This window comes from Gigantopelta aegis, chromosome 4, assembly GCF_016097555.1.
Source record: "Gigantopelta aegis isolate Gae_Host chromosome 4, Gae_host_genome, whole genome shotgun sequence".
Lineage (NCBI taxonomy): Eukaryota > Metazoa > Mollusca > Gastropoda > Neomphalida > Peltospiridae > Gigantopelta > Gigantopelta aegis.
Genome location: NC_054702.1, coordinates 52,438,025 through 52,453,670, shown reverse-complemented (window position 1 = coordinate 52,453,670; position 15,646 = coordinate 52,438,025). Strand labels below are relative to the sequence as shown.

At 37.1% G+C, this 15,646-nt stretch overlaps 1 protein-coding gene across 1 annotated transcript in view; it reads left to right on the top strand.

Annotated features, from left to right (window-relative positions):
• The window catches only part of LOC121370723 (DNA-directed RNA polymerase III subunit RPC2-like), a 40,199-nt gene that overhangs the window by 9,740 nt on the left and 14,813 nt on the right, over positions 1-15,646 (top strand). The window contains exons 11-21 of the mRNA XM_041496139.1: positions 155-268; positions 1,975-2,085; positions 3,593-3,682; positions 5,498-5,660; positions 6,602-6,755; positions 7,326-7,400; positions 9,142-9,240; positions 9,969-10,096; positions 11,039-11,124; positions 11,761-11,884; positions 12,815-12,973. Coding sequence (XP_041352073.1) covers positions 155-268; positions 1,975-2,085; positions 3,593-3,682; positions 5,498-5,660; positions 6,602-6,755; positions 7,326-7,400; positions 9,142-9,240; positions 9,969-10,096; positions 11,039-11,124; positions 11,761-11,884; positions 12,815-12,973 — 1,303 coding nt within the window. The remainder of the gene's footprint in view (positions 1-154; positions 269-1,974; positions 2,086-3,592; positions 3,683-5,497; positions 5,661-6,601; positions 6,756-7,325; positions 7,401-9,141; positions 9,241-9,968; positions 10,097-11,038; positions 11,125-11,760; positions 11,885-12,814; positions 12,974-15,646) is intronic.

Below are 15,646 nucleotides of genomic sequence, written 5' to 3'. Positions count from 1 at the left end.
AAAATGTGTCAGATGGCACAGATTTTAACCTAGGATTTCAAGAATTTCCGGGACTCCTCAAGATTTCCTCTTTTTTACAGTTCACCAATACCCACCTGCTTTAGAGATGTAGCTGATAAAGAGATGTAACTTTTGATTTGTTGATTATTTTCAGCTGAAAAAAATTGCAGACATGACAATCCCAAAACCAAGAGCTGCCCAGTTTGACATTGTGCGACACATGCGACAGGATCAGATAACTAATGGTTTGGTGAACGCTATTTCCACTGTAAGTCCTACCAGCTTTTATGATGGTCATATAGACTATTTTTATGCTTATATTTAATTAAGATTCAAGCATGGTGTTAAGGGCATGGCAGTATTTAGGGTTCTGTTTTTGAGCTCGAACATAATGATATGAATTGCCATAGGGCTGAGGCTTTACCAGTGGCAACGTTTTGCCATTGGATACAAATTATTGCGGTCAATTAAGGGGGTGACTTTAGTTTTTAGTCCCCTACCAGTCCAACCAGAGGGGACTTAGATTTCATCTCCATCCATTCGTCTGTCTGTTGGTCTGTTCATCCATCCGTCTGTCCCACATATGTTTTCCAGATGTTTTTTGCAGAAGCCTTTGATATATTGAGCTGAAATTTTGTATATAGTTTCATCATGTATTATTACAGATCAAATTTGAATTTCATGATGATTTACCCATTTGGGACGGAGTTATGGCCCTTGAACTTAGAACTTTGAACTTTTTTTTCAGAAGATCTTTAGATATTGAGCTGATATTTTGTGTATATATTTATCACGTACTGTTACAGATCAAGTTTGATTTCATGGCGATTTATCTATTTATAACGGAATTATGGCCCTTGGGCCCCGTTCCACGAAGCGATCTTAGCACTACTATCGCCGTAAATACCTACTATCGCGACCTTAATTTTTGTCTACAGTTGCCAGCCTGTTCCATGATGCGGCGTAGCTTACTATCTTTGTAAATTACTCTGAAAATTTACAATAGGTACGAGGCAGTTGTAAGCCACTAACGTAGCTGTCAGATGGCAGTTAAATGATGATTTTGGTCATTTTCTAAGAAGGATACTAATTTTTTGTATAAAAATGTATCTAATATATACCAAATACCTTTTATAAAACTCGGCGTTCGATGAAAAAGTATTCTATGCCATACAATTTTCACACGAAAATACGGGAGATAACTCTCATGTCTTATGCATTCGGCAATTATCGCTTAGCAAATAAACTGACAAAGTTACTTCATTAGATGTCCGATACCAATGAATACATCTAAGATGTTCTGAAAAGTCAGTAACTGATTCATTATTTAACTAATTCGTACTTCTTCGTAAAGAATATTTTAATCATTAAAGGGGCACTTACGACTACCATAAGGTTGCTTTGTGGAACGGCTGTAAAGTTTACGGTGCCAGTTGTCAAATTCACCATAAGTCGCTACAATTAACCTTAGCTACAATTCGTTCGTAGAACGGCTGTAACGTTTACGGTGTCAGTTGTCAAATTCACCGTAAGTCACTACAATTAACCTTAGCTACAATTCTTTCATGGGCCCTGGAGTATAGCTTTATCGTTTGTATATAGCTTGACAGATCAAGTTGAAGTTTTGTCATGAGTTATCACCCTTGAATCTAGGAGATACGTAAAATTGTCCGGCCCGGTAGGGGACATGTATTGCTTTAGCAGTACTCTCAGAACACTTTTATTTGTTGCAAAAGATATTGATTTAAAATTGTTGTAGGCAGGATCAAAATTGCCGTAGGCATTTTGCCTATGACAAAAACATTTTAAAATTGCCATAGGTAACAAATTCGTACGTTCAAATCCTCCATTTAAAGTTGATGTGGTGAGATGCTTTTTGGTACAGTACTACTTTTAGAACTACATACTGGGTCATATGATACTGATACTAATGTAATATCAGTGCTAAACACTGGATTTGTTTTATTATTTCAGGGCAACTGGACCATTAAGAGATTCAAAATGGAGAGGGCTGGTGTCACTCAGGTCCTCTCTCGCTTGTCATACATCTCTGCCCTGGGAATGATGACTCGGATATCCAGTCAGGTGTGTTACAGTAGTCTGGCAAGATTGGCCCAACATACTATGAACCATGCTGGCCTAGTGATAATTTTCTCAGTTACACGCCATTCTTTGATATCCTTTGGCCATATTTATATCTGTGACACATATTAATTAATGTGTTATTCTTCACTGTTTTATGCTACATTGTATTTAGTCACCTGGCATTATTAGACTTTGTATGTTTTATGAAGGAAGTTGACGATAACCATTGATTGCAATGAACATAAAGTTTAGTAAAATCATAGCTATGTTTGTATTTTGCATTAATATATAGTAATATTTTGAGATTGTAATTTTAAATATGGACTTTAATATGATACCATATGATAAGTTGGTATACAATTGCCAAATTAAAATGTTTTCATGGGGTCAAAAAGCATTACAGAAAACCAAACTAATAGGAATAGGTAGAAGACAACATTGCATTACTTCAGAATACAACAGAATGAATGTGGCACCTTGAACAGTGTTACTCAGTCTCATTGTGATTGGAAAATATTTCAGCATTATACCTAATACCTAATTTACAGTCAACACAACTTACACTAGCTAGAATGGAGAAAATAATAACTATGGCATGATATAGCTAGGAATAAAACAATGCCCACCTTTACAACATGCTGTGAATAAACTTTTGTTTTAAAATGTTATTAAGGTGAAACAAAATAAATTTCTGGTCACTGATCAGTGTGCCACGACTAGCATATCAAAGGCCATGGTATGTACTACCTTGTCTCTGAGATGGTGCATATAAAAGATCCCTTGCTGCTAATCGAAAAGAGTAGCCCATGAAGTGGCGACAGTGGGTTTCCTCTCTTAATATCTATGTGGTCCTTAACCGTATGTCTGACACCATATAACCATAAATAAAATGTGTTGAGTGCGTCGTTAAATAAAACATTTCCTTCCTTCTGATCAGTGCGCATATTGATTTTCACCCTCGCGGGTCAACATTTTTTTTTTTTTTTATTTCACGCAGTAACACGTCAATTGTTTGCTGGGCTTTTCTTGCTAGGACATAAAACTGCATTTGGAGCCAAAACAGTCTGTTTGCTGGCTTGGACTATTAGCTTTTTTAAATTTTCCCCCAAAACAGGTCCTGTTCTGAATGAGTAGCATGGCTTGTTTTAAAAATATTTGGGGCCAAAGTTGAAGTCACAAAAATTGCCTGGGCTATTTTGAAAATGTAAAGGAAAATATTTCGGGTACCAAGCCAAGGGAGGGGTCATGACGGCCATTGAGGATGGACCGAGGCAGATGAGAACGATGTAAAAAAATATATCCACCTTTTCTGTGTAGTCCAAGGAAAAACAATTTTTTTTTTTTTGAAAAGCTGCATCACTGCATCAATTCTGGAACTTTGGTCTGACCAGAGGCCAACCTTTTTTTTTGGCCTAATATTGAACATAACATCTTACATTATTTTAAAATTTAATTTGATGATGGACTGTAGTTCACATAATAATTTGTGACATGTTTGTGATTGTAGTTTGAGAAGACAAGGAAAGTGAGTGGTCCGAGATCTCTCCAGCCATCACAGTGGGGTCTCCTCTGTCCTTCTGACACACCAGAAGGAGAGGTAAGTCAGCTCGCTATCACTGACACGCCAGCTGATTTTCACTTTTGAGGGGTGGGAGCACATTTTCACCTGTGCGTCCCTGTTTAGTGAATCTGCTAAACATCACAACCCTACTTGTCATGCATATTTAAAAAAAAATCAATTCGGTAATTTTAATTTACCATTATATTTTACAAGGATGAAAATAACTTCCCAGGGTTTCTGCCAGAGGGTAAAACGGGTATGGTGCCATACCCAATTTTTTTTTTTTTTTTTAAGTTAACATTTTGACAAAATTAATGACTCATTTTCTTTCTGGGGGATGCCCCCAATACCCCCTGGTGACTGTAGTTGCATTCAATTCCATTGTGCCATACCCAAGAATTTCTTTCTGGCAGAAACTGCTTCCTTAAGTATAAGGTGCTAACATAAATGAAATAAGATGTGTAATTGCATCGAAACACCTGCTTTTATCATACATTATTAAATATACATGGCTTTTTTTTAAAGTTATATAACTTAACAATAAATACCTTTCATAAACTTGACCCCAAGTGTATAAAAAAGTTAATAATTTTATTTTATGTCACTGGTTTCAGAATAAAAAGATAATGTTATTTTGTGACACTGGTTTCAGTTTATATATATAAAAAAAATTGTGACACTCGTTTTAGTATTAAAAAAACCCTAAGTTTATTTTTGTCACTGATTTCAGTATAGATTAAAAAAAGAAACCCTAATTTTATTTTCTGTCACTGGTTTCAGTATAAGAAAGTTATTTCTTTTAATAGTGCAACCAGCAACACAAAATTGAATTAGTAACTCTCTTATACTGAAACCAGTGACACGAAATACAATTAGGTTTTTTTAAAATAATTTTGTGTCACTGATTTCAATATTAAAAAAATATCATTTTATTGCCTACTATTGGTTTCAGTGTAAAAAGGTTATTTTATTTCATGGGTGTGAGATTTAGCTCAGTCGGTTGAGTGCTCGCTTGAGGTGCTCGCATCGCAAGATTGAACCACATTGGTGGATCCATTCAGTTGATTGTTTTTTCTCATTCCAACCAGTGTACCACAATTGGACAAATGCCATGGTATGTGCATTCCTGTCTGTGGGAAAGTGCATAGAAAAGATCCCTCGCTGCATTAGGCAAAATGTAGCGGGATTCCTCTGATGACTACATGTCAGAATTACCAAATGTTTGACATCCAATAGCCGATGATTAATATATCAAGGTGCTCTAGAGGTGTCGATAAACAAAACAAACACAAATTAATCATGTACTATTTTATTATTATACCTGTAGAACTATTTATGATGTAGTGAAACCCATCAATAGTTCTTCCCACAGAGAATGCCTCTGATGACGACGACGTGTCAGAATTATCAAATATTGGACATCCAATAGCCAATGATTAATTAGTCAGTGTGCTCCAGTGGTGTGGTTAAACAAAACAAACTCTTTTATTTTGGGGGCGAGACATAGCCCAGTGGTAAAGCACTCGCTTGATGCGCAGTCGGTCTGGGATCGATCCCCATCAGTGAGCCCATTGGGCTAGTTCTAGCTCCAGCTAGTGCACCACGACTAGTACATCAAAGGCTGTGGTATGTGCTATCCTGTCTAAGGGATGGTGCACATAAAAAATCCCTTGCTGCTAATCGAAGAGAGTAACCCATGAAGTGGCAAAAGGGGGTTTCCTCCATTTAATATCTGTGTGGTCCTTAACAATATGTCTGACGCCATATAACCGTAAATAAAATGCGTTGAGTGTGTCGTTAAATAAACCGTTTCCTTCCTTCCTTCGTTTAATTTGGTGCGTCTGTTTTCAGTCATGTGGCCTGGTGAAGAACCTGGCCCTGATGACTCACATCACGACCGACATGGACGAGTCACCACTGCTCCGTCTGGCGTTCAACCTGGGCGTGGAGGACATCGAGCTGCTAAGTGGCGAGGAGGTCTCCAGTCCATACGTCTACCTCGTCTTCATCAACGGTCCGCACATACGCACCTCGTTAAAAATATGTCCATTTTACCTTATAACCATAATTACAAATTGTTAAGTAAAACATTTCTTTTTTACTCTAGTGGGTTGCCTGTTCAATTTTTTACCTTTGAAAAAAAAAGAATAGGATTTTGAAATATTACGACTCTTTACTTCAAAGGATCCAAAAACAGAAGTGACGTATAGGCTACACAAGATACGATCTGATATTCAGTTCTAAATTTTGAAATTAATCCTTTCTTTTGACACCATTATTATGGGAGTTGCTCAACCCCTTTCAGTTGCATAACCCCAACAGTGAAATCAGTTCTGGCTCCAGTAAAATAAAATAAAAGGCGTGCTTTTTTCAATAGTTGTATGATCCCTATAAGGGGGCGGGACATAGCCCAGTGGTAAAGTGTTTGCTTGATGTGCAGTAGGTCTAGGATCGATCCCCGTCGGTGGACCCATTGGGCTATTTCTCGTTCCAGCCAGTGCTCCACAGCTAGTGTAACAAAGGCTGTGGTATGTACTATCCTGTCTATGGGACGGTGCATATAAAAGATCCCCTGCTACTAATCGAAAAGAGTAACCCATGAAGTGGCGACAGTGGGTTTCCTCTGTCAGTATCTGTTGATTGAAACATATTTTATTGCTTTTTAAAGAACAACTGGATTAGGCACAAGTTACACAACTTACTAAGCCTTCTCCAAAATACATACATATTGCGATAGTAATATATTTTTGCAATTTAAATATGAACAGAAATAAATATTATTGAAAAAAGAAAGAATATAACTGTAAATACAATGTGTTGAGTGCGTCATTAAATAAAACATTAAAAATTATCCCTATAGGAGTACATTTCAGAATTCTGTCACTAAAGTTATTATTTTTTCTTCTCTCTCTTGGAAAGCTAATAGCATCACTGTATAGCTTTGGTTGTTTTCAGGTAATATTCTTGGCGTGATTCGAGACTATGAGCGGTTGATCAGGACATTCCGTATCATGAGGAGGGCGGGCTACATCAGTGAGTTCGTGTCCATCTTCCCCAACCACTGTCATCGGTGTATTTACATATCATCGGATGGTGGACGAGTTTGCAGGTAGTCCATAATAATTGCATTAATTCTTCTGATTGTAATATATTATCACCATATCTGGTTTCAGCACTAGAGCACTTTTGGATGTCAAACATTGGTAATTTTGATATAGATTTAGAGATTTTACCATTAGTAGCAAGGGCTCTTTTATAATGCACTATTTGATAGACAGGATAGCACATATGACAGCCTTTGATACATCAGTTGTGGTGCACTGGCTAAAATGAGAAAATGCCTCAATGATGAGCCCACTGACGGGGATCGATCCCAGACCAACCACACATCAGGCAGGCGTTTTATCACTGGGCTATGTCTCACTCCTATATCCAGTTTCAGTAATTAGTATCTATGATTTGGTTCAGATAAAATTAAAAGTTTTTTTTTACCTGATTACAGTAATGTACAGTCATGTACTTAACTACCACATTATTGTATACGTGTATTTCTTGAATTGTGCTATTTTGACGTTACAAATAAAAGCATTACAATGCATAGAAATAAAAATTAATCAGACATTGCTTGGACATTAAACAGGTCTCTCTCTCTTTTTTTTTTTTTTCTCTCATGTTTTAGGCCGTATATCATTGTAAGTAAGAGCAGGCCACTCGTCACCAACCAGCATATAGAGGAACTGTCTCAGGGCTTCAGGTTTGTTGTGCTAGAATACTTTCACGATCTTTATTAATATTTGTAAACATAAAACAAGATAAAAAACGTTTATTTTGTTTAACGACACCACTAGAGCACATTGATTTATTAATCAAGGGCTTCAGGTTTGTTGTGCTAGAACACTTTCACGATCTTTATTAATATTTGTAAACATAAAACAAGATAAAAAATGTTTATTTTGTTTAACGACACCACTAGAGCACATTGATTTATTAATCAAGGGCTTCAGGTTTGTTGTGCTAGAATACTTTCACGATCTTTATTAATATTTGTAAACATAAAACAAGATAAAAAACGTTTATTTTGTTTAACGACACCACTAGAGCACATTGATTTATTAATCAAGGGCTTCAGGTTTGTTGTGCTAGAACACTTTCACGATCTTTATTAATATTTGTAAACATAAAACAAAATAAAAAATGTTTATTTTGTTTAACGACACCACTAGAGCACATTGATTTATTAATCAAGGGCTTCAGGTTTGTTGTGCTAGAATACTTTCACGATCTTTATTAATATTTGTAAACATAAAACAAGATAAAAAACGTTTATTTTGTTTAACGACACCACTAGAGCACATTGATTTATTAATCAAGGGCTTCAGGTTTGTTGTGCTAGAATACTTTCACGATCTTTATTAATATTTGTAAACATAAAACAAGATAAAAAACGTTTATTTTGTTTAACGACACCACTAGAGCACATTGATTTATTAATCAAGGGCTTCAGGTTTGTTGTGCTAGAACACTTTCACGATCTTTATTAATATTTGTAAACATAAAACAAGATAAAAAACGTTTATTTTGTTTAACGACACCACTAGAGCACATTGATTTATTAATCATCGGCTATTGAATGTCAAACATATGGTCATTTTGACACAGTCGGAGAGAGGAATCCCGCTACATTTTTTCGTTAATAGCAAGGGATCTTTTATATGCACCATCCCACAGACGGGATAGCACATACCACGGCCTTTGGTATACCAGTCGAGGTGCACTGGCTGGAACGAGAAATAGCCCAATGGGCCCACCGACGTGGATCGATCCTACACCGACCGTGCATCAGGCGTGTGCTTTACCACTTCTGCTACGTCCCGCCCCCACGAAACAAGAATTCCTGGGAATGCATTGCATAAAGTTTACATTTATATAATTTATTGTAAATTATTTCTTGGTAATTTGAAAACAATATGAGATGAATTGCACAATTATGATGCGTCTACACAAGTCTAAACTGTTTACAGACTTCACAGTTGCTTGAGACCATTTTATTTTGTACACAGGAACATTTTTCTGACAAATTTAGATATCAATTTATGACTCCTGTACTTCTATATCATGCTGAAAGCTGACGAAGTGTTCCTGCATCATGATTTAAAACTGCAATTTCATGTATTGTTTAATTATTTAATCATTAATCATCCACATATTATATATTTTTTAATATATCTATCATTCCTTGAAATCCTTGGGCTATAGTTACTATACTATATCACATAAACCAATATTCTTGTTTTGAATAGTTAAAAGCAGAGCACTGTTCCATGGTTTCATGTTTAATAGTATTAAAGAACATAGCAAAAACATTGTATGTTGGATGAAGGTAGTTCACTATAACCACATGTTGAGATAACATAAATTTATTAAACTGTCTTGTCTGATTGTATTTTGCAGTTAGTAAATGATGTATAATGTGGTGAGGTATGTCTAACTTTCAGGAGTTTTGAAGACTTCCTAAAGGAAGGATTGGTAGAGTATCTTGATGTGAATGAGGAAAACGACTGCATGGTTGCCCTGTATGAGAAACACATCACAAGGTGACTTGTTTTGCAGTATCCCTCTTTCCCCTTTCCTTTCACACCATCTTGTTTTTTACCTGATCTGGCAGCAACTTCCATCTTTCAACTTCTTTTGCTGTCCACCTCCACATCACAGTCCTTGTTTCTCCAACTACATTCTGTAGTTAATCAAAATATTTGTGTTTTACAGACTGATATATGTTGCATATCTTGTAAACCTGAAATGAACTGGGTATAGGAATTAGTTTACGGATAGAATGCTCTTCATATTTTTCCTTTCTTTTTTTTTCAATTCTTTTTTTTTGTTGCATAAAATAATTGTGACAGAGTTGATTAATGAAACGTGACACATCTTCTCACTAGCAGCCATTAGGTTTCTAACGTATGTAATTGCAACACTTCATCCTGAGTGCAAAGAAGAAACCAGCTACAAATGATGACATTTAAGAAACCAGTCTTGATGTATTGGTTAAGATAGAAAACAACAATGCTTACATTAAGATGATTCAGTCCTATCATAGTAAAAATTGGAATTATTTTTGAAAATTGAGACTATTATACCACAGTTAAATAAAAATCAATTTTTCTCTTCCTTTTATATAACATTGCATTCAAGGATTTTTTTTTTAGTTAGTTAGCTTATAGCACATTAATTTTTAGCAGGTTGGCCAAATGCTAATTGTGTTTGTGACTGTACTGTGAGTTTTAATTATTATTATAATATTGTTGTTATTTTATTATTACAGCACTACAACCCACCTGGAAATTGAGCCCTTCACTATTCTTGGCGTGTGCGCTGGACTTATTCCATATCCTCACCACAACCAGTCGCCCAGAAACACCTACCAATGTGCTATGGGCAAACAAGCCATGGGTATGAACAACTGGTTTAATGATTGTTTCTAGTGTTACTGTGATAGTGTGGGAAAAAAGGTAATAATAACTTTATGGACCACGATCAGTAGCTTTATTCTTATTCATGTGCGCCTTTTTAAACCAGATACATAAGACACAATGTGCTGATTTGAACTTTTTTCATTTTTTTTTCTTTCTTTTTTTTTGGGGGTGGGGGGGGGGGGTTGGCCAAGTGATTTTCTGAACAAAGGAACAATTACTTTGGCTGTTTGATGGAAATCATCCCAGAACAGGACATACATTTCTCTGCTTTAAACCCTTTTTTCCTGTCTTATTAACAAACTTACAACTTAGCATTTTCTGTAGGCAAATATTTTAAAGTACATTAGATATAATCATACAATTGATTTTAATCTCATAAATTTTAAGAATTATAGGACATTATTTTAAGTAGGGGGCGAGACATAGCCCAGTGGTACAGTGCTCGCTCGATGTGCGGTTGGTGTGGGATCGATCCCCGTTGGTGGGCTCATTGGGCTATTTCTTGCTCCAGCCAGTGCACCACAACTGGTATATCAAAGGCCGTGGTATGTACTACCCTGTCTGTGGGATGGTGCATATAAAAGATCCCTTGCTGAAAAGAGTAGCCCATGAAGTGGCGACAGCAGGTTTCCTCTCTCAATATCTGTGTGGTCCTTAACCATATGTCTGAAGCCATATAACCATAAATACAATGTGTTGAGTGTGTTGTTAAATAAAATATTTCTTTCATTCTTTAAGTATGTTTTTCCATTCCAACAGCTGAGCAGTTTTTCCATTCCAACAGCTGATTGAGGAGGGTGATCCAGCACTTGTGACTGGTTCAGTGGTATATATCAAATTGATCTTAAGCTCACATAGATTTCTTTGATTGTGGACATTGATTTGTTTGCATATCATCTCTTTGCTTTCATTTTGTCAGGAACCATTGGGTACAACCAGAGAAACCGAATTGATACACTGTTGTACAACCTAGTCTACCCCCATGCACCTCTTGTCAAATCAAAGGTAAAACTAATTCAAAATGTTTTTTCTTCAGGTTTTCTATTACATTTCAAGGGAAATATTACTATTTCTGTTTGTCATGATAAAACAACACGATTACTGTCCAATTTTGTTGAGAAGCAGAAATTATTATTATTATTTTATCATCTACCCCTCCCCCTTTGTAAATGTCTTAATGTCTCTCTGCCTCTCTTCTCTCTCTCTCTCTCTCTCTCTCTCTCTCTCTCTCTCTCTCTCTCTCTCTCTCTCTCTCTCTCTCTCTCTCTCTCTCTCTCTCTCACTCTCTCTCTCACTCTCTCTTCCTCTGTCTGTCTCTGTCTCTCTCTCTCTCTCTCTCTGTCTGTCTGTCTGTCTCTCTTTCTCTGTCTGTCTCTCTCTTTCTCTGTCTGTCTGTGTCTCTCTCTCTCTCTCTCTCTCTGTCTCTCTCTCTCTGTCTCTCTCTCTCTCTCTCTCTCTCTCTCTCTCTCTCTCTCTCTCTCTCTCTCTCTCTCTCTCTCTCTCTCTCTCTCTCTCTCTCATACACACTCGCACACACAAATGCACGTATTCTTCAGTCATTTGTTCCGCTCGCAACATGTTTCTCTCCTCTGTTTTAATATGTCAGTGGTCAATAAGACATCAATAAACTTTCCCTTGTAGACAATAGAGTTAATCAACTTTGACAAGCTTCCTGCTGGACAGAATGCCACCGTGGCGGTGATGAGTTTCAGTGGTTATGACATTGAAGATGCTCTGATCCTCAACAGGGCTTCGTTAGACAGAGGTATGTCCATTACTAACACTTCACTACCAAGCATCTCACCACGTACAAAGGCCTTGTTTTCAGTTTCAGCTAATGACTTTTATAGAGGTCTGTTTATGGATTGCACAAATAAATTTGGCGGTCCTCGAGTAACAATGTCCCAGTTGTCACTAAGCACAGAGCACAGCCCTGTTAAATAGTCTCATACTGACAGAGATATAGTTGGTAGTGCTTGTCTCTTTGATCTGGTAAAAAAAAAAATCCACCATTCAGAAATAACATATCAAAGTTTAATAGTCATGAAATTTTTCACATTAAATATTATTCCAAGTGGTGGTTGGTAGCATAATTGACAGTAACTATACTGGTCAGAATGTTATTGGCTATGTCAGACTAGCACTGCCCACTGCTTGTCTTTCAGTATGCGACTATTTAACAGTGCCATGCTTCACAACAATAAAAAAGCTATCCTAATGGTATTGGTTATCCTTATTATATTATATAATGTTAGACACCGATGATCGTAGAGCTTGGTACATGTACAGACATTTCCTTTCGGTTTCCACGCTAATGCTTATGCATAGCTTCTGTACTCTGACTTCAGTGGACTTGGTTTGAGTTTGGAGTTTTCCTTCTCTTAGGAGAGAGTCCGTACTAGGATTCTGAGAAACTCCAGCCCAGTTTTGATTTTGGAGTTTGCTTGTCCAAGACAGTTGTCTTTCTTGACTCACGTCCTCTGTCTGTCCGGTCCATTTTAGTCTAGTCTCTACCGTATGACCAGTCCAGCTTGGATGACCCTACCAGGAGCTGATGCTCCAGCTGGCATAGCTCTCAGAGTCAATGAGACATGTACATTACCTCACCACATCAAGGAATGGACCATGAGATAGTATTAGCCACTGGTTAAACAATTTGTAGTGTCATTACATATTGTTGTTTTATCTTGGTTAGGGTTTGGTCGATGCCTTGTCTACAGAAAGCAAGCTTGTACACTGAAGCGCTATGCCAACCAGACATTTGACAAGGTGATGGGACCGCTGGTGGACGCTACAACACGCAAACCAATATGGCGTCATGAAATTCTGGACTCTGATGGGATCTGTGCTCCAGGTAATCATTTTTTAATTTATTAGTAGGCATGTGCTATATAATATTTAAGAATTCAGAACAGATTTTATTCTTCAAAGATGTAATATATAGACAGAACCACATACTAGCGTGTATTAGCCGACTTTTGAAGTCTAGAAACACTTTCCAAAAGAAGAGAGTCGGCTTATACATGGAGGCAACAAATTGGAGCATAAAATTCTAATCAAAAATACTCCCGACTGTGACTTATAAATTTTGATCAGACCCTTAGCCTTTCACAGATTATGTAACAATAATTTGTGCACAGTATAAATAAAACACCCCATCATGCAATATTATGCAGTTTTTTGTTCTTGAATGCATTATAAGTTTGATGAATAATAATAAAAAATTACTTGTTTTATTGTCATTTCAATGGTAAAAACGTATTCTTTCCAACTGTCCGCCATCTTTGTTGACCTGTGCTGGGACCAGTCTTTCATATAGCAAATTTAAGATACAAAACGCTGTTTTTTCTTCAAACAAGTATCGTATTTCTAATATTATTGTTTTGTTGGGAGGGTGCATTAAACTGTAAAGTATAATGCCATAAATAAATTAAGCTCATTATTAACATTACCGACTGAAAAAACATAACATGAATTTCAGGACTATAATTACTCCCACTATTGTCACATGACCATACCATATATAGTGAACAGCTGCAGTCACGGTCCGCATGATCTTTTGTTTCTGTGTGTGTGGTGGGGGATTAAACATTCCTCAATGATTTTACTTTTTGCTGTCCAGTGAATAAATTAAGTACTTGTGTGCAGTGATATGTTGTTACAGCTTGAATTATTTATTTTTCTGTTATGCTTTATCAGTTCTAAATTATTTTTCACGGCTTGGTAGATGTTAGCATTGCCGCATTGATTGCGATCTGGATTACTGTGTTTGTAATAATTAAAAGGAAAACAAATATAATGAACAAGAAAAGCACAAGTCTATTTGTTGACAGTATTATTGAAATCGATACAACATACAGCTGCATGGACAAAAGATGACTTCGGCTTATACACAAGGCCAATGATTTTGTACTAGATATCTAGGGTCAAACTAAGAGGTCGGCTTATCCAAGGAGTCGGCTAATACACAGCAATATACGGTAGTTGTTTTGCCCTGTTGGTTAAGTGGTATAAATCTTGCGCATTATAAACGAGTGCAATAAATAACATGGGGAAAACAGCTGGGATGTGGTTCTGTATTTATTACATACTACCTTTTTCTGTTATGATTAACTAAAGTTTAATTAAATAACACAACTTACTTCGTCTGGAAAGTTGGTTCAATTTTATGGAATCGACGGAACCCTGAGTCTTGACTAGGAACATGATGTCATTCCTGGCTAGGGATATGAAGGAAGGAAAGTTTTATTTAATGAAGCACTCAACACATTTTATCTACGGTTATATGGCATAAGACATATGGTTAAGGACCACACAGATATTGAGAGAGGAAACCCGCTGTTGCCACTTCATGGGCTACTTTTTTTCGATTAGCAGCAAGGGATCTTTGATATGCACCATCCCACAGACAGGATAACACATACCACGGCCTTTGATATTCCAGTCGTGGTGCACTGGCTGGAGTGAGAAATAGAGGGACTTGACGTCATACGGATGAACACATACATGTCGCACTACACATGCAAGATTTTGTATCACACACATGTTCAATAATAATAAAAAATATTGCACGGTCAGAATTGTCTTTATTACTATAGTAAGATTGAAGGTATGTAATAAAAAACAAATTACAATGGTTTAAGTTTTTGCTATCCTGTCTGTGGGATGGTGCATATAAAAGACCCCTTGCTGCTAATCAAAAAGAGTAGCCCATGTGTGGTCCTTAACCATATGCCTGATGCCATATAACCGTAAACCGGCCTCGGTAGGTACTGGGTTCGGATCCCAATCGAGTCATGGGATTTTTAATCCAGATATCGACTCCAAACCTTGAGTGACCAGCCTCGGTGTCATCGTGGTAGGCCATCGGTCTATAGGCTGGTAGGTACTGGGTTCGGATCCCAGTCGAGGCATGGGATTTTTAATCCAGATACCGACTCCAAACCCTGAGTGAGTGCTCCGCAAGGCTCAATGGGTAGGTGTAAACCACTTGCACCGACCAGTGATCCATAACTGGTTCAACAAAGGCCATGGTTTGTGCTATCCTGCCTGTGGGAAGCACAAATAAAAGATCCCTTGCTGCTGATCGGAAGAGTAGCCCATGTAGTGGCGACAGCGGGTTTCCTCTCAAAAATCTGTGTGGTCCTTAACCATATGTCTGACACCATATAACCGTAAATAAAATGTGTTGAGTGTGTCGTTAAATAAAACATTTCTTTCTTTCTTTTTCTTTCCAAACCCTGAGTGAGTGCTCCGCAAGGCTCAATGGGTAGGTGTAAACCACTTGCACCAACCAGTGATTCATAACTAGTTCAACAAAGGCCATGGTTTGTGCTATCCTGCCTGTGGGAAGCGCAAATAAAAGATCCGTTGCTGCCTGTCGTAAAAGAGTAGCCTATGTGGTGACAGTGGGTTTCCTCTAAAAAATAGTGTCAGAATGACCATATGTTTAACGTCCAATAGCCGATGATAAGATAAAAAATCAATGTGCTCTAGTGCCGTTGTTAAATAAAACAAACTTTACTTT